Consider the following 27,652-nt stretch of genomic DNA (forward strand, 5'->3'; position numbering starts at 1 on the left):
TAACGATCCTCAGAGTAACGACGTGGGTTAAAGTGCCGTATCGATATTCAATGAGGAGCACGCTCGTTACCTATGGCCCGTGAAATAACACCCATCTCTATCTCTATCTCTATCTCTATCTCTCTCTGTCTCTCTATCTATCTCTATCTCTCTATATATCTATCTGTTTCTCGCGCACGCTCATTCTCTATCCCTTTCTCTCTCTCCCTCTCTCTCTCTCTCTCTCTCTCACGCTCTCTATCTTTCTCTGTTTGCCTATCTGTCTGTCTATCTCTCTCTCTCTCTCTCTCTCTCTCTCTCTCTCTCTCTCTCTCTCTCTCTCTCTCTCTAAATGCTGTTTATCGACGGAGCTCCGATAGAATTCTGACGTTTCTACTTGTTCGATCGTAAGCCAAAACAGGCGTATCGATAGCGTTAGCATATGGGAGATATAATAGTTATCTTCCTAGTCATTGAACGTTGATTAATGGAAGATATTCGTTCGGATGGTGCGTGCAGTCCTGTTTAATGATCGATACTAATTTAATGATTTGACGTTAGATGATTTCTTCTTCTTCTTCTTCTTCTTCTTCTTCTTTTTTTTTGTCTCTTTTCGTTTTCTATCGAGTAAATAATTGAGAGAATAATTATAACTTAATTGTGTCATCTTAATTAATTCGATTGAAACGTTCCAATTTAGTTCAAAAACAAAATTTCTTACGAAAACTTAAAGTTCAAGGGGAAGGAGGAGCAGGGAGGGAGGAAAGGAGAGTTAAAAAAGAAAAAACTAATGAATGATTATATTTATTTCGTATGATACTATATTACTGTTTGTATTACTTTATTCTTCGTTATATCACTTTTGGTTATAACACTTGATTTGTACGAACTTTAAATCATACTAATTCTTCGTCAATTCATTTTACTTCTTTTACTATTTTGTAGAATAGACATTTGCAGTTGTCACTCTTTTAATCTTTCTATTTTAGCTCTTTATTGTACGTATTTTTGTTTTTTTTTTTTTTTTTAATTAAAAATTAATTTACTGTTACCGTATAATCATATTATTGACTTTATCACTTTACATCCAGCAATATCAATGACGTACATATATTTAATAATCATATTTGTATGATAGACCTTTGAATTATTATATACTAATATTAATACTTTTATTATATATATGAAAATTATATTATTATTATTATTATTATATCTATATATGCCTGTTAAAGTTATATTTACCGTAAAGTCTTTAAGGAGTTATAGGAAGTAACATCTACACCTACAGTTGTGCATCTGATAGATGCTCAAATACTCTTCTACGTAGTTTATGTTATGTGAAATCCTAACTTTTACCTATGGGAATTAGCATGTCTCGAGTCTTCGGAAACATTATCACAGGGGGAAAAGCATGTCTTGTTTTCCATAAGCAGAGCAACACGAAGCTCTACTATGTGCTATGACTTTGTTGGTGTGGAAATGATAAATCCAAAAGCGTGAAAATTAACGAGCTTTCCCTCGAACCTATTTCTACCTCTCTCTCTCTCTCTCTCTCTCTCTCTCTCTCTCTCTCTCTCTCTCTCTTTCTCTATCTCTATCTGTTTCTCTCTTTCTATCGTCCTACACCAATTACTGGAACTCTAACGAATACTTCAATTTTACACGAAACCGTCCGTCCTAATTTTCCTGCTACATCCTTTCACCTCGTGGTATTACGTACAAAATGTGGATATAATTATTTGAATTGAATTATTCTTATTAGATTATAAGAAGTTGAATTTTCAGATTCTACCGGTTGTGCATATTAGATAAACTTAATAATTATGCTTAATTAAATCTTGAGTTATTCTGTACTATGATAAAAGTTAAATGAAATAAATTTGAATAAAAAAAAAAAAAAGTAAAGAAAAGAAAAAAAAAAAAAGAAAAAAAAAAGAATTTATTCCTTCATTTATTATTTCTTTCTATCTTTAAGAAGGAATTTTTAATAAAAATTCAGGGCTTGTTGAATTTCTTTTTTTTTTCTGTTTTCCTTTTTTGTTTTTTTTTTGTTTTAATAACGATACTACGATATGTTGGGGGGTGGGGAAAGAGAAAGGTTATACAATCGAAAATCTGTACAACGTACAAAAAGTTCATAGCACTAATAGAAATTAACGGTTTATCATATTTAAAAATATTCTACTTGGAATATGGATTAAACGGAAAATTTATAAACGTTCGATAAATTTAACAACTACGATATTATAGCGTGTTTGATAGCAAAATTGATACTTTGGGAATCTCAATATGTATTATATGATCTAACGCGTCGCAATTATTTATAATATGGTTAATTGAACAACACCGATACCAAATGTAATTTGTAATCGATTCCAAATCAATTGAAATTATTATATATGTATAAATAAACGAGACTTGATTGCTGATCGTATTTCTGATTTTATCATGATGATTCCTTGTAAATAGTGACGTTAACTGGCATTTTATATTAATCTGAAATAAAATTAAAACTTCCGTATGTTTCTTTTCCTTTTTTTTTTTCTCTCTTTCTTTTCCGAACGCACAAAAATTCTCATAATCATATATATTCATTATGATATCATTCATTTTGAAAAAATTTATTGATTTTTGTTTTTTTTTTTTTTTACATATGCGAACAAAACATCGAATGAAATGCGTTCATCTATGTGCAATAAACAAACTAAACGTGTTATTCCCTATACCCAGGAAATTGTTATTCAACCATTTGCATCAGCAAGATTGGGTTATAATCATTTAATATTCATAGAATCATCAAGTCGATTTTCATGTTTGTTTACTGTTCCCACACGCATATACACGCACACACACACATATATATATATACATATATATTTTGATCAACAATCAAAAGATATATCACTAATAAGATAATTCGTGTACCGAAGATACCGAAAAACACAAGTATATTCTTTTGCGTTAAGTGAATTAAAAAAAAAAGAAAAAAGAAAAACAGAAAGAAAGAGAAAGAAAAGAAAAAGAAGAGAAGGGAAAGAAAGCCAAAGAAAAAAAAAAAAAGAAGAAGAAGAAAATGAGAAGAAACAAAATGAAATGAATTTGAATTGAAAAACGGATTGGAGAGGATAAAATGCACGAAGATTTTTTAATGAACAATTTAATATATATTAATTTTTAAATCAATATATTACGTTTAAAAATGGCCAGACGGGATTATGACGTTTGAACGGAAATCGTTAAAGTAAGTTTAGAATGGAAGGATCCTAAGTAATGTGAAAAGCAGACAGAGAGGAAAACGTTAGGTAAGGGAATGATGGAAATACGAAAGAAGAGATCCTTTTATAGAAAGAGAGCGAGTAAAATATATATATATATATATATATATATATATATATAGAAAGAGAGAGAAAGAGTCGGTCGCCTTACCGCTTCTTTCCACCAACTGAAGAAAACGTTGGGTGCGTTTACTATAGAAAAATGCTTGCGGAAGGTTCGGGTCACGTACGACGAGGCGATAACGTAGTCTTCCTACACTCGGACGCAAAGAAACGAGCGCGAGTGTGCGCACACATGTCTACTTAGATCAGTATGTATACCATCACAAACGACTCCCGCAGTCCAATCCTCCCCGTTCAACCCCGCTACCTCACAATTTCCAGCTCTTCTCTCCGCTCGTTCATTCTCCCAGCCCGTATTCAAAGCACAAGGAGTAAAAGGAAAGAGCGCGTGCACAAAGATCACATGCCGCCCAGATTGAGGCTGCAGGGTAAACGTTCATGTTCCCACCCTTGTGACTACTCTCTCACTCTCTCACTCTCTCTTTCTCTTTCTCTTCTACTCTTACTCTTTACCCTCTTCACCCCTTACTCCGACGGATATCTCCTATGTTACGGTCTCTCTTGCTTTGAGCAGATCTGCGTGAAAATGGGAAAGAAAGTCTGGCGCAACGGCTTCGTTCCTGGAATAAACGAGATACCGCCGTGCTTGTGCGTTGCTTCTCTATGTCTACTTTAGATGTTTCTATCTTTCTTCTGTGGTGTGCAGATATCTATCTGTATGTGTGCTATTGGGTTCGTAGATATAACGTAAGAGCAAAGAAATCATCAATGGTACGAGAAATATCAGAAGCTTCTCGATGACAACAGTTTCACGATTGATGAAAACCGCGATCTCTTTTCCTTCGTAAAAGGATCGTTCTAGAAAAAGTTTCTTTTGAGCGTTCGGTTACGTCATCATCGAGCGATGAATTTTTTTTCTCTTTTCTCGTGTGTATGTAAAAAAAAAAAAAAAGAAAAAAAGAAAAAAGAAAAAAGGAAAAAATACAGAAAAAAAGACAAAAATAAAGAAATAATAATAATAAATAAATAAAAGAAGAAAAAAAAAAACAAGAAAAAAGAAAAAAGAAAAAAAGAAGGAAGAGGAAGAAAAGGGAATTCAAGCTTTGCATTAATATTATACAGTTTTCTTTTTCACGGGTTAAACAAATTCTACGTATTGTTTCGTAAAAATATTTTTAATTTTAAGTCACGTAAATTTTCGATTTGGAGCAATTCATTTAAATTGATTACGCTACGTAACATCCGCTAAAGAATTTTTTTTTTTTTTTTTAATCTTTCAATTCGTTACTAAAAATAACCATCGAATATCGTGAGAACGTTCAGTCGGATTGGTAACTCGCTCTCGAGGGGAAGCTTAATTGAATTGCGACCGGAACGAAGCGCGATAATGATAATAAATATGTAATAATAATAATAATAACAGTATACCTATATGCATATACAAAAATGCGTATTGAGTTTACTATACACAGCGTAAGAGAAGGGGTGGAAGAACGTTGTGAGGGTGGGGGAGGTATGGCGGGAGCAGGAGCAGGAGGGCGGATGGTGCCATTTGAAAAATGGACTCTTGCTTGTTACGATTGATTATATCCATACCCCATAGAATTTTTCGTTGGAAATAAATGCACACGCATCCTCTCTTTATTGTGTTTCCATTAAAGTTCCATTTACAAAATGTCGGCTCGCGATCGCCTACGAACAAAAGCCCTTGTATTCTCTCCACCCTTTCTTTTTTTTTTTTTTTCTTTTTTTTCTCGTTCTCCCTCTTCCCCTCTCCCTCTCGGCACGATATCAATATCGATTTATTATTTTCCATCTACCATTTTAACTCCTCCTCGCCCCCTCCCCTCCCCTCCTCCTTGCCCTGGTGACGGTTACATACATATATATATATATATATATATATATATACATACATTTGCCATTGATCCGTCAAATTTGTTACTACAATTTCACCCCCACCCTTCTCTTTTCCGTTCGCATGTTTCGTTAATAACAATCGATTCGCTTTATTCGAGAATTCACGATGCCTCGGGTGCTACCATATTACGCGACATTCATTTGTATATGCTAGGTACATTCGGGGGAGTAGTGCAAGGGGAGACGGAAGTAGGGGCTTGGAGGATCTATCTGGTCCCACGAACTTCCATGAATTCATTAGCCCAGCCAGTGTTTCCGACTAACAACGCTCAGTAGTAGGTATCGCGCACACGTTTCAAGCATTTCGTCCTTCCCGTTGTCTATGCAAATGCACTTTATTTTCTCACATTTTTCAATTTCCTAATGTCCCCGGTCTCTCTTTCCACTCTTACGCTCTCTGCTCCTTCCGTTTCCCGTTTTCAAGTGAAAGTTTAACGCGGTTGCGATCTTCTCTATTCCAAACGCGTTCTCGTAAAATAAATACACGGAGTTACGCGAGATAAATTGTTTTCATGCTGTTTACCCAACAACTTTTTTGACCATGGAAGATAGTCATCGGGATGTGAAATACTTATGTAATGAGTCATAGAACGAGGAATGATATCGTGTGCAGGAATAAGAGGGAAAGGAGCTTTAAGAGGAATTCGAATCAAAAATTATTCAAATTATGTGTCTCTTCGAGCGATTTTAATAATGTCAATTTTAAATCAGTATAAATCAAATACGTTATTACGTTTTTCAGTTTTGACCTAATTATTTCGAATAATAATATGGACGATCGATGTTACACAGACGAAATGTCATAATCGAAATCTATGCATTTGCAATCTATATATATATATATAGATATATATAGACCGTAATACAAATAGGAATATGTCGGGGAAAGACTGTTTGATGATTTAGCTGAACATCAATGACAGTATTTCTCTAGTCAAGCCAACGTATTCCCCAACCCCTAATGAATATCCTATCTAGGATTATCATGTTGAAGAGACGCTAATTAACACGTCACATACCGTAATGGCCACTTAACTGGACAGTGCTTCTCATTTGTAAACCATAGATTTCCGTCAACATGTTATGTATCTAACTTGAAAGATAGAGATAGAGTGAAAGAGAAAGAGAGAGAGAGAGAGAGAGAGAGAGAGAGAGAGAGAAAGAGAAAGGGAATACAAATGGTGTTCTGCCTCGGGGTTATCGCTCTTCTTCTCTTTTCTTCTATCTGTCTGTTTGTCTCTCTCTCTCTCTCTCTCTCTCATTCTTCCGTTTTCGAAGGAGAAACGAGTGGATTTTCCACGCTCAAAAGAGTGAAATTACACTCGTCGCGCTACCTTTTTGTTTCTTCTGAAACGGAGGCAAACGTAATCGGATTTCGTCGGCAAGAGCAATTATACAAGTTAACCGTAATTCATTTCGGCAATTTAAGATGACTCTCTCTCTCTCTCTGTCCCTCTTTTTCTCTTTCTATCTTGCTCTCTCTTTTGAAAAGCGGCCATTCGCTATCAATCCCTTTAGGAATGGAAAGAGTGAACGAGAATCGTTAAGAACAAAGAGAAAGAAAGGATGGTTAGCTTTTCTCGTTTCGTTTTGTTTCGCTTTTATGTCCGAGATGATGAAGGGCCATCAGATTGGACACAGCTTCCTGGATTCTTAATTAGATAAAGTCGAAAGAAAAATGATGGAAGGAGTGAGAGACGCGAATCGACAGTCGTATATACGTATATAGACCAACCTCAGTGCCACGTCGATTTCTCCATCGCACCCACTTGTTGAACCCAGGGCGCCAATACTCGACGAAGTATTCCTCTGTATACTCAACGCCATGACCATTTCCGAATCTACCTTGAGTTCTGACCGACATAAGCACGCGAGGACTATGAAGGTTCACTTCGAGAAACTCCTTGCCTTCCTTCGTTACCATATTCTTTGGACACCACGCACCACCTCCTTTGTCCTGTCGTAATCTAAAAAAACAACAAAGATAACGTAATAAGAAGAAGAAAATGAAAAAGAAAATTTATATCCATATCTAATATAATTTAAAGTATATGTTAATGTGTAAGTATAGAAAATCGATGATACAATAAATCGTAGATAAATGTAATAAAAAAAAAATTGTAATACGACATGGAACGGGATATGAAAATGTTTCAAATTATACAAATTCAATGATACTCATTTTTTTTTTTCTTTTTTTTTTTTTTTTACTTTGTGTTATAACGATTTAAAGATTGTTTTCAAATCAATGCATTATGAGCTTTATTTCTTGGAATTATCTCACTTTTGTTCGTTGCTAAGTAATCTTGCGAATAACATTTACATAAGGGTTCACTTTAATAATAGGAAAGTTGAGAAGATGAAGAGAGACAGAGATAGAGAGAGAGAGAGAGAGAGAGAGAGAGAGAGAATCTACATGGAAATATTTTAGATGGCTTGAAGGAGAAGTACCTACTATCATAGAGAAACGGCATGCCCGCATGTAAACAATAGACCAGGCGAAACCCACTGAAAGCGTTTGCGGTTAATTAGGTAGCAATGCCGTTAACAGTGTCCTAGCTTCTGCTCGACCTTGTCTAAACCTTCTAGTAATTTTGGCTTTCTCTCTCTTCTCCGTATTCTCTCTTCTCTTAACTCTTTGAATCTCTAATCTCTATATAAAGGAAATGTCAAGTATATTCGTAGATCATATAGAACACGTTAATATTAAAACGTAATCCTTCTCGAATAAACGTAATTATTGTAATACGAATATTATTTATAAGATTATGTAAAAAAACAAAAAAAGAAAAAAATCTTTTAATCCATTACCAAATTCAATAATAATAATTAATAATAATAATAATTATTATTATTATTACACGTAAAAACAAACAAATAATTAATTGACGTTATATCACATTGATATCCATTATTACTGTGATATTTAAAATTTATCAATTATAAACACGATTGTTGATTGTTATTAACATAGAACAACGTGACATAGTATATGTTTTGAAAAGAAAAAAAAATTGAATGTGCAAAAATGACTCTTTTTTCCTTGTTTCTTCGTAAAAAAAAAAAGAAAAAAAAAAAAAATATTTATTCTAATAGGAAGCCAATATAATCTCTGAAAGGAAATTTGCGAAGATAATAGATAACTCTTTTGTTGGTGTTAGAATGGAATGTCTGGTTGAAAGTAGTCAAGCTGAGAAATGCACTGTGTTCGGGATTCATGAGAGAGTGAGAGATTTCAAGCTCGAGAGACAGCAGCAGAGAGAGAGAGAGAGAGAGAGAGAGAGAGAGAGAGAATGAGTGAGAGAATGAGAAGGGTTTGGAGGAGAAAGGGAATAGAGGGCAGGGCATTATGGGTGCCTCATCGGTCGAAAGGTGCATTAGCATTGCTAATGACTTGTGGTCGTTACCGTCACACGCGTCGGTAGCAACCAACCCTTTCCTATGCTTAGTGCCGCGAAGCACATTCGTTATGAACCCCGCAAAGTCAGCAGGTTCTCTGCGTTTTCGCAGACTCGATGCTAAATAGGAACGAGATATCGAGACTCTGTGTGTTAGCAACACATTTCCATCTTCTACAGGAAACTTTCTCAATACTCACCTTCGACTTTGTCTCCGGTATTACCATTGTATAGCTCGTTGGTTTTGTTTGATCTATAACGAACGTTTATAAATTATTGTTACTTTTTAATCAAATCACATTTAACGACCATAAAATATCGTATGTTCTTTTAAATAAATTGTAACAAATGAAAATGTGTTAACACGGACGATGGTAGAATTAAAAGATATGAAATTCGATAAATAAGCTTAGTAATTTTAAGAATCGTCGGATAAAAGAATATATTTACTAAAATATATTTCTGATATATATATATATATATATATATATATATATATACATATATATATGTATGTACGTATATATCAATAAATTTTTAATAAAATTTTTGTTGTCGCATTCACGATACAAAAAAATAATAATCTCTTTTTAGCCGAAGCTGATGCATGTAACAGAATGAAATACATTGGCGCGTAACAGCCGTATACGTTATTTTACATTTTTTATCTATCAATTTAACGAGAATAAATCATTTTAGTGTGCGGCATCGCGTATTTTTCAAATTTTATCGATAATTTATATACTCGTTCTCGCGAAGAGAAAATTTCCATTTTGACGTTCACTTCGCAACTTGTCAATCGAGTTGAAAAACAAAAAAATGCGTGAACACCAAATATGATATTTATATATTTCTATAATAAAGTAATATTTGCGGAAATGAATGATAAAGCAATTTTTTTTCTTCTTTCTCTTTCTTTTCTTTTTTTTTTTTTTTTTTTTGATTCATTTGTTTCTTTTTAAATACATAATTGAATTGATTTGACTAAAACGAAGAATAATTAAATTGAACGCCTGTCAAATATTTTTCGGATCATTTGAAAGTTAAACAGAATATAGATAGAAATTATTTATTCGAGTTTTCGATGCTTTTAAATTTCGAAATTGTAGATTAGTGTCATTGCGGTAATGATTGAAAAATCCGGAGTATTAGAAAATTTCGAACAAAAATAAAATAGTTTCAGATGATATCAGTGAGTGCCGACCGTATTGGTCGGACATGTGGGCAATAAAGTTGAAAATTGTTCCGGCACTTATTTATTGTCGGCCAGAGTTAATGTAATTGTTAACGTCATATCGTATTTTTTTTTCTAATATTTCTTAAAATTTTCTTCTCTTTTCCTTTCTCTTACTTTATTCCATTTAGAAAATAATTTCTTCCTTGAAAAAAAAAACAAAAAAAAAACAAAGAAAAAAGCATCAGAATGATACATATAGAAATACTTCTTAGATTAATATTCTTTCTTTTCGAAATTCGCACAATGGTATCTGACAATTTACAGTAGAGAAGAATTTTAAAGAAGATAAAGATAGAAGATAGAGATAGAAATAGAGATAGAAATAGAGATAGAGATGGAGAAAGATAGAGGAAATCATGAAAGACGAATTTACGAGCTGTACGAACGTTTTAACGGTGTCTGATCTCTGTGGGAAATCCCAAGCGAATGTGTTATGCAGTGACTCTGAAAGCAGAGAGATTGGTTCGTGGAGGGAAAGCAGAAGAACGGAACCATTCGTAAAAAATAAAAGATAGAAGAAAAAACGACCAAGAGAAATGGTCTCTCTCTCTCTCTCTCTCTCTCTCTCTCTTTCTTTCTTTCTCTTCTGGCTGTCCGAATCGTGAAAGCGGAAAGCGGAAAGCGGAAAGCGATTGCGATGGTTCAAAAATTTACCGAACGCGCGGATGCTTTCTTCTATCATATTTTTTTTCCCCCCTACCCCTTCGGCAATTGAATTTACACGCGTGACATTGTTTCGTTGAAATTAATAATTTATTAATATTACACGATTATACGTATTTTCTTCAATTGTCAAAATTCATTTCTTTGATAATTGAATGTCTTCGGAATCATATTATTCGCATAATTTTTTCTCTTGTATAGCTGAGCGTTTTCTTTTTTTTTTTTTTCTTTTTTTTTTTTTCTAAAAAATATTAAAAGTCACACGATAAAATTGTTTCTTGAAAATAAATGTAACATTTCTTTTTTTTATTATGGAAAAATTATTTTTCAAATATTTAATTTTCATCCTCCAATGACAAAATATCTTCAAATGAAAAAAAAAAAAAAGATAATATATATATATATATATATGAATTTCCTCCTTCCTTTTATGTATGGTGTTATTGAACATTCCTGGAATTCTAATGTCGTATGTGGCATCGACTAAATGACCCGTGAAAATTCTTGTCGATCCTACCCGATTTTACGGAACTTCGAATCGTCCTCTCTTTCTCTCTTATCTTAAACCATCGACCATTTGGGAATGGTAGTAACGAGAAACGAGGAAGGCTTAAAAGTACAGTAGGGAAAAAGAATATGGAAAATCTGTATTATCCAACAACGAATCGTGCTCGTTCGAAGAATAGTATCGTTTGAAAAAGCGAGCATCTCACAATACTTTTCCTGATTCGAATCAGAACGATATCGTTACGGTATCGATACGGTATTCTGGACTTTTTTTTTTTCTCTAGTACTTCGGAAGAATGGTGGTTCATTTAACGAAAAAAAAAGGGGGAATAAAAAAAACGGAACAAAAAAAAACTGAGCGTATAAAATGTGTCATGTAGTTTATCGATTTTCTTTCAAAATAGTTTATAAATGGTTTTTTAAAAATCTTTTAAAATATTTACATCGATCGGCTTTTCAAAATAAAATTTTATTATAAAAAAAAATTGATATGATCTGTAAAGATATACAACAAGATCTATAATGGCATATGCATGTATGCACATATATATATATGTATGTGTGTGTGTATGTGCGAGCGTGTGTGTATGTATATGTATAATACAAAGATATTATAATTTTCTACCATCAGAATCAGACAGGCTCTTTCAATTTCAAAGAGTATCGACAAGCGCGTTGGATGGAGTGTAAGGATAATGGCTATAAGCTCTTGAAAGCTCGCTTATACGATACAACCCTTTTCCAAAAGTTAACCGTTGAAAGACGATAACAGAGATAAAGCGGCATCGGTATATACATTTATAATACCGTATCACGTTATCTTAGCTTTTGGCCTGTGACCCTAACGAGAGTTACGTGCTGCCGGAAACACGTCTGTATATTCAACCAAAATTCCACAACGTCTTCCTGTCTCCCGGGGTTAGAACTTTTGGGTGACAAACAATGATCCACAAACAGTTCTGTGTGTGTGTGTGTGTATGTGTATGTGTGTTATGTCTTAAAGAAAATAATATCTCTGATTAACTCTCTGTTATTTCTATTTTAACAATGACAACAATTCTATATTATCGTCATAGCATAAATTTGAGAATTTAATATTGATCAAGAATTACGGATATCAATATATATATATATATATATATATATATGCATTATTAATCAAAATGTAAGAAAAAGAAATAAGAAAGAAAAAAGAAAAAAAAAAAGAACAAGAGAAAAAAGATAAAAAGAAATGAAATTGCAAAGAGAGAGTTTTTAAGCTTCGCTAATGCAAAATGACAATGAGAAGAAACGTGTTAAGATCCATTGTCCATGGGAAAAGAGCTTGAGGGAATGGCATCTATCTTATCGCAATGTAAATCAAGCTTGGACTATGAGTTGAAACCGAGGAAACAACTCGTCTCACTTCACTCTACGTGGTGGGTGAAACGTTCCCGCGGTGGAACGTAATGGAAGTGGGCGTTGCGCGTCGTCGCATTAACGCCGTGAAAGAGCAGCAAAATAATCAGAACGTTCCCCTGTTCTCGTCGTTGAAAGCATAAAGCGTTGGATGAGCGTCGATAAAAGTGCTAAGCTCCGGTAGCTGCCGCTGGTGATGCCATTGCTACTGCTGATACTGCTCTACACCCTTCTCCTCGTTTCTGCCCAGGATTCTTTTTATGTTCACGAGAATCCTTTATGCTGATGTGCTTCATACGCGGTTTATCGTAAGGCTAGTGCAATGAAATACCTGATGTTCCTGACTCCCGTCACTGGCATACCCAGTTGTTGCTAGCTGCTGCAACGTTGGAATGTTGCGATGGAATGATGAGTGAAGTGAGAGACAGAAAGAAATGCATATAGATCGATATTTCCTATCAAAGCCAATCTCGTTCGTGGTAAATTATGAATACGTTCGAGTGAAATCTTCCCTCGAAAAATGTGAAAATATCTTCATCTTTGCGTCGGGTTTTTCTTTTTTTTTTTTTTTTTTTCTTTTATTTTTATTTTTATTTTTTATACTTTCTCTCTCTCTCTCTCTCTCTCTCTCTCTCTCTCTTCCCCCGACGAAGAAAAATAAAGAGTTCGAATGAAATATCAGAATCGAAGGAAAATAGTTCTTTCGATGGAAATATTCTTGAAATATTGCTTTGATTTATACATATATATATATATATATATATATATATATATAGTACGAGTTTTCTTTTTTTTGTTTCTTTTTTGTTTTTTGTTTTGTTTGTTTCAAAGCTATCTAGCATAAAATTTTATACTAACAAATAAAGACAGTAAGTTGAAGAAGGATATAAATACTTCTGGGCATTATTAATCAAAAAAAAGAAAAAATATATATATATCATATTGATTAATATTTCATAGTTATTGACCATTGAATATAAACTTTTATGAAATAATTTTTTAGCTTTGTTAAATAAAAACCATCGGGAGAATCGTTCGATGAGATCTGATTATTTTCAAATGTAGAATGCATATAATACATAGTTTCGAAAAATATCTTAAATAGATACAATAGTGTGATATAAGTTTGGTGAAAAGAGGATAACGTTCATATGCTCGAAACGAAACGAAACGCGGAAGTGACTCGATATGGGAAATAGATTTTCGTTATCGTCTACGTCCTTCGCGCTAGCCAATGATATAGCCTCAAAGTGGTCGGTTTCTTTACGGAAATTCAATATCTCCAAATGGTTTTTGACTTGTTATCAAGAATTGAAAAAATTTCATGGGAATATTCTAAGTATGAATTGTTTTATTTTTTTTTTGTTTTTGTGTTTTTTTTTTGTTTGTTTTTTCTTTGTTTTGTTCGTTTCAAAGTCTATCTAACAGTAAACTTTTTTTATACTGACAAATAAAGACGAGTAAGTCGAAGAAGGGTGTAAATACTCTTGGGCATTGTTAATCAAAAATCTCGTCGTAGAGACTATAGAACGTAAACGACACGTTAGATAAATAATCGGTGCATGCTCTCTCATTAATTATCCGTCCCTTTCAGGATTTAAACCCTTGAGACATCTTGTTACTTCACGTAGGTACACGAATACATTATACTTTAAGAAATTTTACGTTGAAAGAAAAGAACGTAGAAAGTATAATGGAACGCCTCGGGTCGTTGGGGACGATAAAGCAAAAGTCTCCTATGCTACCGAAGAAAAGAAGAAGGAGAAGGAGAAGGAGAAGAAGAAGAAGAAGAAGGAGAAGAAGAAGAAATAGTAAAGGAAGAAAAAGATAAGAAGAGAAAAAAAAAGAAAAGAAAAAAAGAAAAAGAAATTAAATGATTAACCTGCAAAAAAAACCTTTTCACTTCTTTGTTACTCGTAAAAGGAAACTCAATCTTGCGATAGTTAGACTCCTTCCATACTCTTTTCGTTAAGCTGTATGAGTTGTGAGTTGACAAGGAACGCTTCTTTGCTTAACGTAATTTAAACATTTTAACAGGCAAATTTCTAAAGGATATTCTTCTTATAATAAAATGAAATTTTAACTTTAGGAAGACTATCCTGTTACTGAGTATCTTTTTGCGTTTAATCAAACTAGATCAATAATTTAATGGTTATTATTAAAATTTAATTATAAAATATATATATATGTATATTGAATTATAAACGTATATATATATATATGCATATATATCCGAACTTTTTTTCGTTTTAACGATAAATTCTGCGACATATGCAACGTAAGAAAGAAGAAATTTGAAGAACTATATAAATTTGAGACATAATTTATAGAAACGTATTGATACCCAATAATGGTCAGTTCTCAATCGATGACAGGGGACTTAGATAAGGGTTGAAATACATGGGCGGTGTATTTTCGATGAATTTTATGTACCAACCGATCGTAAACTCAGTAGCCCCGTGGGCGATATAAGCTTCACGTTTCTTCCATTTGAAATTTCGACGAAATATTTCCACCACCTCTCGTTTTCCTCTGTCTCTCTTCCTTTTTCCGTCGAATGAGTTTCGCTTGACTTTCAATTTCAAAACTTGAAAGAAAAGTCCGATCGATCCGAGACATGTTACAGATCGTAAAATGGAAACGTCATTTTAAAGCTCCCGTTATTTTCTTTCTTTTTCTATCGTCAAAGTAAATCCCGTGACAATGAGGGTGACGTGATACTTGACTGTTTGTACATCCGTCAGTTTTCGAAAAGATTTCATATTTTGATTCAACATATTTACAATGATAATAATAATAATAATAATAATAATAATAATAATAAAAATAATAATAATAATAATAATAATAATAATAATAATAGTAATGTGATCTCTAAGAAAATAAAAAAAAAAGAATATTCGATCGTAAAGTATATCGTATTAATAAATATTATCGTATCGGTTTTCATTCGCACGATAATTTTATTTAATTTGAAACACTAAAATGCGGTTGCGTTCCATGTTAGAAACTAATAGCGATGGCCGAGTTAGATCAATTCCTGCCTTTGCACGTTGAATTCAATCAGTCGAGTCGAATTGAAATTGGACTAAGTTCGTAAATGCATTCGCATAGTGAAAGTCAATCGATCGTTTACACGGGCATTTAGTAACGCTGTTTGTGCTTCGCACTTTCTATCACGGTCGTTAGCATTCGTGCGATCGTGTGTCGATTGAGAAAAAAAAAAAAAATAAAAAAATAAAAAAAAAAAAAAGAAAATAAATAAATAAGAAAAGAAAAAGATAAAAAAAAAGTAATTAAAGAACTGAGTAAAAGAAAAAAAAGGGAAGAAAAACGTAAATAAAAGATAACTTTATGGTAAAATATCGTGTCCTTGGAAATAAAAAGGAGAAAAATAGTGAGAGAGAGAGAGAAAGATAGAGAGAGAGAAAAAGAGAGAAAGAGAGAGAGAGAGAGAGAGAGAGTTAGTTTGACTAGACGCGATATAAGTATAAATACGACGCTCGGTAGTCAAGTACTGACCTAGTTACACCTTAACTACTCCTCCTATGTTAATTTAACGAAGGCAAAATGCGCGGCCAGCCTCTTATCGCAACGGGGGTAACTCCCCAACCCCTTTTTTCTTTCCATCTCTCTCTCTCTCTCTCTCTCTCTCTCTCTCTCTCTCTTCAAGTGAAACATTCTATGTAAAGTGGGCTCTCCTACGGTTACAAAGCGGCGCGTGCTATGTCAATGAAATGTACGTGAATTCAGTGTGCCTGTAGAAAAAAGCGAAGGGGAGGGGGAAGGGGATTGAGGAGGGTGAACTGTGTAGAACGTCCAAGATAAACGTCGCTGCTCGTGATGTTATGAAGGGAGAAATATAGGAGATCGATAGCCACTGCTGTGTGGTGCCGATAGATACACCAACAAAGAGACTGAAAGAACTGATATTGAAGGTAGATAGGTATATAACTTCTCTCTCTTTCTCTCTCTCTCTCTCTCCTCTCTCTCTCTCTATAGTGCTCCTTTTTAAAAATATATTTCAGCTTTAGAATAAACCATTTTATTTTATTAACGATTTGTTTCTTTCTTTTTCGTTTCTTCTTTTTCCCACCTTTTTTTTTTTTGCTCTTTTCTTTTTTTTGTCTTTTTTTTTTTTTTCTTTTTTTTTCTTTTTTATGAAACTTCAGTAAATCGTACGATACGGGTTGACGTTGTTCTAGGGAAAATTTGTCAAAACATTTACGAAATCTCTTAGTTAAAACGCGATCATTTTCTTTCTGATGTCTCTCCCCTTAATGGTTAATAAAAACTGACATATTTATTTTTCACCTGTTATCAAATTCATGTAACATATTCATATACATACATATATTTCTCTGACCAAGTAGTTCAGTATTATTTTTTATTTAACTCCTTGGCAAGTTGAAAAGAGAAAGAAAATAATGTACAGATAGGTTATTATCCTTTTTCATATATCATCGGAACGAACGAAAGGGAAATTTGGAAATCGTAAAAAAAAAAAAAAGAAAAAAAAGGAAGAAGAAGAAAAAAAAGAAGAAAGAAAAAGAAAAAAGAAATAGAAAAAATAAGACGGTTAGATCGAATACGAGGGCGAGAAAAAGGAAAATATGCTTGTTCATTTTTCTTTTTCACGTATTTTCAACACTTTTAAAACCGACGACGTACGTTACGTTTATAAAACGCTTTATGTTTGTCCGATACTCACCAGTATTCTTCCTCTTTCATTTGCCTCTCACTTTCACCACTAGTCACGCTACTACTTCCTGTATCCCTCTCTCTCTCTCACTCTCTCTCTCTCTTTCATTCTCTTTTTTCTACCTTCCTTCCCTTGTTATAGCTTCACGCGTTTTTTTCTCCCTCGTGCCTTGTACAGATCTATTTCTTTTCTTTTCTTTTTCTCTCTTTCTTCTTTTTTCCTTTTTTCTTCCCCCTAACCCCTCCAATCCTCCGACTACCGCTCTAAAGTTTTCTTATCTTCTTTTCTTCGATGTTCTCTCTGGCTCACTCTCTCTCTCTCTCTCTCTCTCTCTCTCTCTCTCTCTCTCTCTCTCTCTCTCTCTCTCTGGTTATATATCTTTCTCATATTTCCCCTCTTTCTCTTTCTCTCTTCTCTCTTATACATTGACACAGAGACTTTTTACAGTAGTCCATTGCCGATCGCTATAGTTACGGAAAAAAGGAAAACCGTTTATGGTGTCAAATACAGGCAATGCCCGTTAGCGGCCTTAATCATTTTTATTGATCGAATCTTTTGCCCTTTTTTCATAATCAAGGACAACAAGGAGAATAAGGTTTCGTTTCGGAGAAAGATATATAACACGATGGTAAGTCGAAAGGGGTATTCGAGGGTAGTAGTATCGGACAAATCGTATCTTTGAAAAATTAACCAGTCACGTCGTACCAGGTAGCCCGTTTTGCGAATAGGAGCTGCGACTCGCCCTAATACAGATTTATTGCCGTCTAAGAGCCGGAGCTGGGCGTCCTAATACAGGTATTACGCTGACGCAGGCACCAGGAATTTACACGAAATTGGAGGTAATTTGTAGGAGTCGAGCTCGTTCCACCTTCCGCTCACCCCTCTGTCTATGCTTCGTATTCCTTTCTCTCTCTCTCCTCTCTCTCTCTCTCTCCCGAGTACACACGTACACACAAACACGTCTATACACGAACGCGTATCCTCACCCTATCTTCTATTACGTGTGCTTTCTCTCTCTCTCTCTCTCTTCTTCTTCTATCTCCCTCTCCCTCTCTCTCTCTCTCTCTCTCTCTCTCACTCTCTCGCTCGGATCCGTGCCGCGTTGTGGCTGCCTCCTGTACCCGTTTGCCTACGGCTCCGGTAACCCATCCTCACGATATGTAACTCCAGCAAAGGCTATCTAATTGAATGCACCTGCTATAGGTGGCACATACGCTTCCTAATTTATAGTCCTTCTCGTTAATGAAAATATGGTCATTCGATACAACCACAAACAAAAGATTTATATCTATATATCCAGAATTTTTTTTCAATTGACCTCGATCGACAACTCCAATTATAAAATGGATATCGCATTTTGGATATAAATTTTTAGATTTAGATTTAGATTGATGATTGGTTAAACGTTAACGTTAATTCATTATAAAATGATTAATTTTCATTTATTAAAAACCAATGACAATTGCGTATCGTACGTGAACCGCAAACGAATTGTCTCACTTAGACCTATCAATGTCATTCGTAGCTTTTGATTTTTGCGGTTTGCAAAAATCGCTTCAACTTTGTTTTTCCCGTGTGACGAATTATTTATGATAGGGATAAAGAGACAGAATGAAAAGAAGTAATAAAATAGAGAGGATTTATTTATCGGACGGAACGGCTTTAAAGGTTATAAAGCAATAAAAGGGGATAGCGGTACCGTGAATATCCCAGTACGCGTATCATGAATTTTTGAATTTAAGCAAAAGATATTCCAGTACCGATACGAATTCAGATAGAAACAATTATTAGGCAAGCAAAAACACGCCTTTATTAACGTTCGTTGATAACAAAAAAAGATAGGAGATAAAGAGAAAGAAAGAGATAGAGATAGAAAGAGATAGAGAGAGAAATAGAGAGAGAGAGAGAGAGAGAGAGAGAGAGAGAGAGTGGAATTTGTTTCTATATGAGTATATGACAAAATGACCACGGTACTTGGCATCCAACACAAACATTGGATTATACCTGTGCGATATCATTGTTCTCCCTTACCTCGCATGCTTCGGCCCAAGACTAGGATCATACATGGAGCTGGCCGTGATGTCTTCATTGGGGATTTCACCGCTCTCCATGCCCAGAGCGTTGGCGCATTGTCCTGAAACAATTGGAGGGGCTACATTAAACCAGAGATCAATGTCAATCTGTATACGTCGTTAACTTCTAACCGTTTGTTGTGTTGGTTCTATGATACAAATAAATCAAGACAAGAGTATAACTATGGAAATTAATTAAGTTAATGCTTTTCGAGAATTCGTACCAGTTTCATGATCGTAATCAAATTCAAGGGAGATAACGAATTTGAATTATAGATAATATTATCGCGCCTAGCTTTGTTCTATTCTGTATGAGCTAACGTTAGAGAGGATAGCACAAGAGGACAGTAGGACAAGGGTGTAACGATGAAAACGTTGGTAACACACAGGTAGGCGAAGTCCATGATAAATCGTCGAGTTTGCAGGGAAGTCATGTACAACTCGAACGAGCGAGAGAGAGAGAGAGAGAGAGAGAGAGAACGAGAGAGAGTGAAAGATAAAGAATGGAGGGGTAGTAACAACAAGTTGCGATACGCCGTTGCACTTAAGCTACGGTTCTGCAGTTACGTGGCAAAGTTTCAAAATTGCAGAATGCAGCGGACGTGGGATTAGCCGGACGGCTCTTCGCGCGACCTATCCTACTGGTTTACCTTCGCACACTCTCCTCATTCTCTTTTCTACCCCTCACACTATCTCCTCTCATATCGTTTCCCATATTACGCCATCGGAATATAACTTCGAGAGTATTTCTAACAATGCTTTACGTTTCACCTAAACCCCAGAATGTACTTGGATATACCATAGATGCATGGAGATTTCTCCATGTATTCCAGTCGATCCATACGACTTGCAGCAATGTTTCCATTACGTTCCAGCCTGATTACAACAAAAGTAACTTCAATGTTGTGGGTATCCAGAGCTAGATCAGAAATCGTTCCTGAAGCCCCATTGTGTCTTGAGTGACTAAACTAGCTGTTGTGATATGCAAGCCTTTCGTTAAACTCCAACGAATATTGAAGTTTCTCTACAAATAGAAGTACTTATAACATACTACTCAACTAGTCTCACTAGTTATTCTCTCTAAGCTTATGTATTCGTATAGAGCTTAGAATAATCCTGAGAAACTCTCGAAATTTCTCGTATAATTCAACGTGTGATTTTTGGATGATGGAATAGAAACTCGAATCCGTTGGATGATAGAATCAAAGATTGTACATAATCTTTGATATAGTATGTCTCGAATAGTTACAACCTGTATATCGTGTATAAACGAAGAAAGTTCAGTTCGTGGTACGGATTGATAACCATTACGAAGCCACGCGGCTGGTCTCATGTCCCAAGGCAATAAGTCACTTTGACGTGTCGCGACGTTCTAGACGCAACGCGTTTTAACACGTCGCGTGCATAACAAATGGTCCGAACGAATCGCGACACGATCGATATGTTGCCATCACACGGAAGTCGTATGTATACGTGTGCTCCACGTCATTGAACGAGATCGATAGGCGGTGGACCGGTATGATATTTTAGAACGCTTTTGCCGTTCTACGACGATGGATTGTTGTGTTACCTTGGAAAATACTAAAGCTAGAAGATTGAATTCTTTTGACTCTCTCTTGGGATATTATCGATTTTGAATTAAGTCGATTTCATTAATACCCATTACGTTCCATTGTGACACTATATTCTTTGACTTTGGCGAAAACGTGTTCATGTTTCATTCAATTTCGTTCCTTTTTGTTTTGCATTTTCTTTTCTCTTTGTTTACCTTTTTTTTTTTTTTTTTATTTTTTGTTTCCTTTTTTTCTTTTTCTTTTTCGTCGCGGACAAAAGTCACGTTTAAATGAAGTCTATCGGTATACGAGAAAAAGTAAGGGAGAACAAAATTCACTACGTTGTTATCGCACAAAGCAATAAATTCAATAAATATTATAATGGTACGTATAGAATATTTTCTGATCGTGTAAAATTGAATCATAATAAACAGAGTAAACGTATATAAAAGTAGGCGCGTAAACGGTAATGATAATTTATCGTTTGCAAAATGTATTGCGTAAATCAAGGAACGAGATGTAATATATTAATACATTCTAACTGGAACATATGAGAATTTATAATACGATAGAAATTCAATAGGATTATGCGATATAAATTAATAAGATTCTTTTTTTTTTTTTTTTTTTTTTGGTTTCATATCGAACAAAATTGATATTTTAACTATGGCCATTAATTGATTCACGTTAATGAGAAAAAGAAAGAAAAGGGAGAAAGAGAGTGAGAGAGAGAGAGAGAGAGAGAGAGGGAAACAGAGACAGAGACAGAGACAGAGAAAGAAAGAGGGGGAAAGAAACAAAAATTAAATGTAACAAATAAAGAAAACAAAACAAAAAGAAAGAATAATAACAAGGAGGAAAGAGCTCAGCCGCATAGGCAGTGCCATGCTAGAACGATTTAGTACAATGACACTCGGCCGTTCGTCTGCGTCTGAGCAGCTATTAGATAGTATTGTTAATTCATCGTGCGGCTGACATTTCATTTGCGTGGGTACAATAGCTCTCCAAGCTGGCAGATGCGTGAGAGACTCGTGCGTCCGTTTTATGAGAAGCGTTCACTTTGCTTTTGAGGATGGAAAAAGGGATAACTATGTATAATTGTAAATCGATCGTAAAATAGACGTGACTGGATTTGTTTTTTACTTTTGATGAACATCCAAGTAATAATGAAACAAAACATTTTATCTCATTAAATTATCATAACCAATATGTTGTTTTAATTGAAAGTTGCTAGTATTCTATTAGTATTCAATAACTCTTTAATATTTCAATATTATAAATGATAATGAAAATGGTATAATCCAAAACAATCAAATATAAATTCTTTATTAGTATTGATAATATCTGATAATAATAGAAATATTAATCGTACATTATAATTTGTACAATAGCTCTGAACAATGGATCTTCTATATCGATCTACTAACCTCATTGAATACTATCACACGTAAACGTGTGCTTAAGAAACCAAAGGAAATTCCAAGGAATGAATTGTATTCCCTTGTACGAGTATATGTACCTTCCTACAAACGGAAAGTACCCCAGGGACGATGCATGGCATACTTATTCCACGAGTACGTGTGTACATTCCTATGTACGTTTCTCAATTCATTGTTCCTTCGTTATGTATATGCAACGTGATTTTGATGCAAAAAAAAAAACAAAAAAAGAAAAAGAAAAGAAAAAAAAAGAAGAAACGAAAACATGCAAAAATAAAAAAATTATTATATTATCCATTTCTCTTAAGCGTAATATTTAAAAAAAGATAATAAGGATTTTTTGTTTTGTATATATAAGAAAAAAATATTGGATTGTAAAATTTGATAAAACTTACCTAGATCCAAGCATCGATAACAAGGTAACGATAACAGGATAAAGATGGCAATGAGTAATCTTCGAAGCGAAGCAAAATCCAAAACTATAGCAAACACCGACATGTCACCGACGACCTGGGTCATCGACCTGGACGCACCACCAACGAGACGTTCCTCATCACTAACTATTGCCGATCCTGAATTGGTTCGGTCATCGAGCATGTCCCTGGCATATTTGTAACCGCGAACTGCTGATTTTCCGTCGATAGCCTGTGCAGAAAATAAATAGTAGATGTTATCAAATATTCAATATATTATTATTAGAACGAAGTCTTCAACAAAGAGAGCAGATCGATATCATTTCATTTGATAGTTCAAAATTCGACTGTATTTTACACACACACACACACACATATATATATATATATGTATATATATATTTGTTTTTTATTTATCATAAGGTTCAAGAACCTATTCTATCTAAGATGACTCTCAAATATCATTACTATCGATGAAACGATATATATTTTTGTCGGTATATCCCTTTTCCATTTGTTCATTCTAACAGATAGGATATATGTCTACACCTTGGCAAGAGGGTGAAAACTATTTTATTCGATGAATGCGAGGTCGCAGCAACGCCCGTTAGATCCTCCTTTCCCGGCCCATTTATACTCGCCTCACACGTAGTCACAGATATATACAGCTACATAGAACGCGTTTATATAAAGCAGATACGTAGACACGCTCACGATCATCGTCCTTCCTACACACCATCCACTGAAGCAATCCCTCGTATCTCGCGAGTCCGGACTTAGCTTGGAAACTGCAAGATATTCCGACCGCGTCGACCCACATTGAAAGTTTCCTCGAATGTACGTAACTACGCAGGTAGAAAGACGCGAGTGTCATTCACCTCCCTACCACCATAGACGAAGGAGAGAGAACTGAGAGGGTTGGTTTCTGTACTTTGAAAAGTAGGACACTGGCAACGTGCATCAAGTAGGACTAGAAATGATTATCGAGAAACTATGGTACATAGTAGATTTTAAAGATATTACAAAAGTAATTTAAAATGTTAGACGGTAGGATATTATCATGGGAAGTTTAGTTTTAGGTTTTTGGGGGTAGGAAGAGGGAGGGAGGGAGCGAGAGAGAGAGAGAGAGAGAGAGAGAGAGAGGGTTAGATATTAAAATTTCTCTCATTTGATAACACACGTTTTTCTTTGGATATTCAACGTAATTAAATTCTTTAGAAAGTTTATATATATAAAGATCTTTAACCTCCGTTAAAAAAGGATTAATATATGCACTTTACCAAAGGTCACGTTATTATACCGGTTGAAATTGATCTACTTTATCTTTTATCCCGTTCATGGATTTGATAACAAGGAGTTACAGTGTTATAGAAAAATCGGGGCTACCCGTTTGCTGGATCGAACGTACCTACCATTCAACTGAATTGTGATGGTGGAAAGGGAAGAGGGATCTTTCTAGGAACGCTAGACGAGATGCGACTTCGTCGAACCTTTTGTATGCACTCGATAACCCGTGCAGAACAAACAAGCCTACGAGACACAAAAGAGGAAGAAAGAGAAAAAAAAGAGAGGAGTAAAAAAAAAAAAGAAAAAGAGAGAGAGAGAGAGAGAGTTGAAAAGCGGACTCCTGTTCGATAAACGAAGGTTCTTCTCTTTCTTTTCTTCATCCCACATGCCAAAGTACTATCATTACCCTGCATGAAAAGAGAAAGAGAAAGAAAGAGAGAGAGAGAAAGAGAGAGAGAGAGAGAGGAAAAGAAGAAAGGAGATGTAAACAGAACGATTTTGCGATGCAAATTTCATTCCGTTTCTCTTCAGCATATATCCTCCTTCTTTCTCTTTCTATCTCTTTCATTCCTTTCAGTCCTCTTCCCATCCCGTTACTAGTCTCTTTAAGTCGATACTTTTTCTTTATCTTCTCCATGCCACCCTTATTTTTTACGCCCGCGTCCCCTCCGTCGTATCTTTATCTCGTACCCTTTTTTTTTCCTTTTCTTTTCTCCCTCTCTCTCTCTCTCTCTCTCTCTCTCTCTCTTTCTGTCTCTGTCTCTTTCGCTTTTCTTTTCCTTTCTTTTTTTTTTCCCTTTCGAAAGAAACGTCGAGGCTTTTCCTGTCCTTTTCTTTCTCTCTTTCTCTGTTTCCCTGTAGGTGTTGGCGAGCACTTTCCAGAGTTATCTCAACGCCCTCGCTTGGACGGACATGCATTTTCGTGGTTACCACCGATTTTACGAGAAAAAACCAGTCCTTTCTACTATTGTCTCTCACTTCTCTACAGGAAACGAACTTGTTCACAATCTTGAAAGGAGGAAGAGAAAGTAGGGTAGATCCAGAAAGGATGAGAGAGAGAGAGAGAGAGAAGAAGAGAGAGTGAATGAGTGAGTGAGTCAGTAAGAGAGAGAAAGAGAAAGAGAGAGAGAGAAAGAGGGAGAGAGAGAGAAAGAGGGAGGAAGGTAGAAAAGGAAAGGTAAGGAGCAGTGATGGAATTAATTAGGAACGAGGAAGCCTTCTTTCGTACTCTCTTGAGAATTCACCCTCAGCAGAGAAGAAGCGTCGTTTTCGTCCTACGGAAGATCCCTTTTTGTTTTATTTTCTTTCTTTATCTCCTTCCCTCCCTCCCTCCCTCTCTCTCTCTCTCTCTCTCTCTCTTTCCTCTTCTTCTTCTTCTTCTTCTTTTCTTTTTATTTATTTACTTTTTTTTTTTATTTTTTTCCTTTTTTTTTAATACTTATCTAGTACCGTTCGATTTTATCGTAACGCAAAAGTCCCACCACCAATCCTCCGGAATGGAATCGAAGAAAATAATTAAAAAACAGCGTTGAGAATATTTCTTATTAAAGCATCGCGATGAAAGTTTGAAGGATCTCAATCTGGGTGGATCCTTGAGCCATTAAGAGTGGACTTTATGGATTACGAATAAAAGTTTTTCGAGAGATCGTACCGTCTAATATCGTTCATTAAACATGAGAATGAATGAACGAACGAACGAACGAACGAACGTATCCGTGAAAATGTTGGATCATTTTTCGAAACTTATCGATCATTATCTGAAAAACTGTTTGAAAATCTTGATATCTACTAAGTCCAATTGAATGAGAATTTCATCGTAGGATGAATTCACAGTGGAAATACCAAATCGATGGAAATCTTTTCATTGAAATGGCACCGCTAACGGTATAAGTTCGAACTTGAATAGAATTGTCTAATTGTAAGTTTGCTAGTTACCTAATTCTGGTCGTCCGCGTAGACGTTTCTAAAGTTTTCACTTACTTTACACGTTTAATCCAAAAGTAAAATTAATCCCAAAGGGAATTACTTTGTATATTTTTAATCTTTAATTGATTTGTATTTCGTGAAATAAAAAATTATTTTAAATCATAGAACAACAATTAATATGAAATATTTAGAAAGAGAGAAAGAAAAGAGAGAAAGAGAGAGAGAGAGAGAGAGAGAGAGAGAGAGAGAGAGAGAGAATTATTACTAAAAATAAATACATTACTAATAAGTATCATCAATATTGTATTGTATAATCGATACTAATTCATAATTTATTATTACTCTAATGAATAATTTTGTACAGTCTTTATTAATTCATAATTTATAATATAAAGAACGGAGTACGGTATTTCGAAGTACCTAACTTCGAATGGTCAAGTATTGTTCTTTAAGTGTATAACAGAAAAGAAAATTTCGTATTTTTGTCAACGTGCTTTTAAAGCAACTTACCTAAGAACAATAAATCGAGACTTCATTTCAAAGATTCTTTTGATATCACGAAAGATCTTTTCTTAAAGGATAGATACAGAAGTATACGGTGAGAATCTCGTTCTGAATTATTCGGTTTGTAGCAATCTCTGGGACGTCTTGTCCTCCAACCACGACACGAAGATTTCATTTCTCTCTTTCTCTCTCTCTCTCTCTCTTTCTCTCTCTTTCTCTCTCTCTCTCTGTCTCTATCTCTTTGTCTGTCCCTCATTTTCTCTCTTTCTCTTTCCCTTTCTCTTTACTCGCGAACGATTGCACTTTCTTTAAGGAATTTTTAGGGTAGAGACAGAGGGAGAGAGAGAGAGAGAGAGAGAGAGAGAGAGAGAGAAAGAACGGGACGCGATTATCCGATCGGAAAGCGTGACTTCGTCGCCCTGATTCGAAAAATCTTCTTTGGAATCCAAAGAAGGTTTTTCCTGACTCGAGAAACTAGCATCAAGAGGATGACCTCCGTGAATTTAACATGAGATTAAGGAATGCTTGTAGTCCACCTTTTTCTTTCGAAATCGATTTTAGTCTTATCCCCTATCTAAACATTTCGCTAATCTAGTATAACTAAAGATATTTATTTCTTTCGTGTAAAATCTAAAATCTGATTATAGTAAAGTAAGAAACGTAGGTATCTAGTTCTAATCGTAAAGAAGTTTAAAGTTTCATAAGAACCCAGAGAATTTAATGTTGTGATAAGATAGATAAGACAGAAAGATAAGGATCTAAAAAGCATCGTGAGCTTTCGCTTTACCTAAGCTTCTATTACAGTTGACTTGTTTTTACGGCTTATTTTCTCTCTCTCTCTCTCTCTCTCTCTCTCTCTGTCTTTCTCTCTCTTTCTCTTTCTTTCTTTTGTTTATTCCTTGGAAGCATTCAATGGCAATAAAATGAATTCACCGTATCAGTGACAACAATTTAACACTCTTGATTATTTGACCAGTCCTTATTCACTTTATTAACATTTTTAAATAATCATACTTAATGAAGATTAATGTCAATTGAAAGGATTAATTAATAACATTTAAAACGAATATAAAATTGTTTATAAATCGATACGATAAAATATCGTATAAGTTGATTGAATTAAACAACGCCGATTGTCAATTATCAATTATATTATAAAACGAATTTCATGTAAATTAAATTTATTCGTTTCGATTAATCGATTGCGAATAATTACAAAAGGAAAATCTTTTGAAAAGACTCGTTTACCTTTTGTTCGCACGCAAGAATACATAGCTCCGCGATAATTAATTAAACGTTCAACGCTTATCGTG

General features: G+C 34.7%; 1 protein-coding gene across 6 annotated transcripts in view; it reads right to left on the minus strand.

The window, feature by feature from the left end:
* Ddr (discoidin domain-containing receptor 2) overlaps positions 1-27,652 on the minus strand; it is a 149,394-nt gene that overhangs the window by 50,487 nt on the left and 71,255 nt on the right. For all 6 annotated transcript variants that reach the window (XM_085660116.1, XM_085660118.1, XM_085660117.1 and 3 more), the window contains 3 exons: positions 22,605-22,854; positions 19,177-19,279; positions 6,976-7,207 (listed from right to left, as the gene is read on the minus strand). In XM_085660116.1, the coding sequence (XP_085516242.1) occupies positions 6,976-7,207; positions 19,177-19,279; positions 22,605-22,854 (585 nt within the window). The remainder of the gene's footprint in view (positions 1-6,975; positions 7,208-19,176; positions 19,280-22,604; positions 22,855-27,652) is intronic.

Source organism: Vespa mandarinia, chromosome 11 (assembly GCF_050613455.1).
Source record: "Vespa mandarinia isolate Hongniang chromosome 11, ASM5061345v1, whole genome shotgun sequence".
Classification (NCBI taxonomy): domain Eukaryota; kingdom Metazoa; phylum Arthropoda; class Insecta; order Hymenoptera; family Vespidae; genus Vespa; species Vespa mandarinia.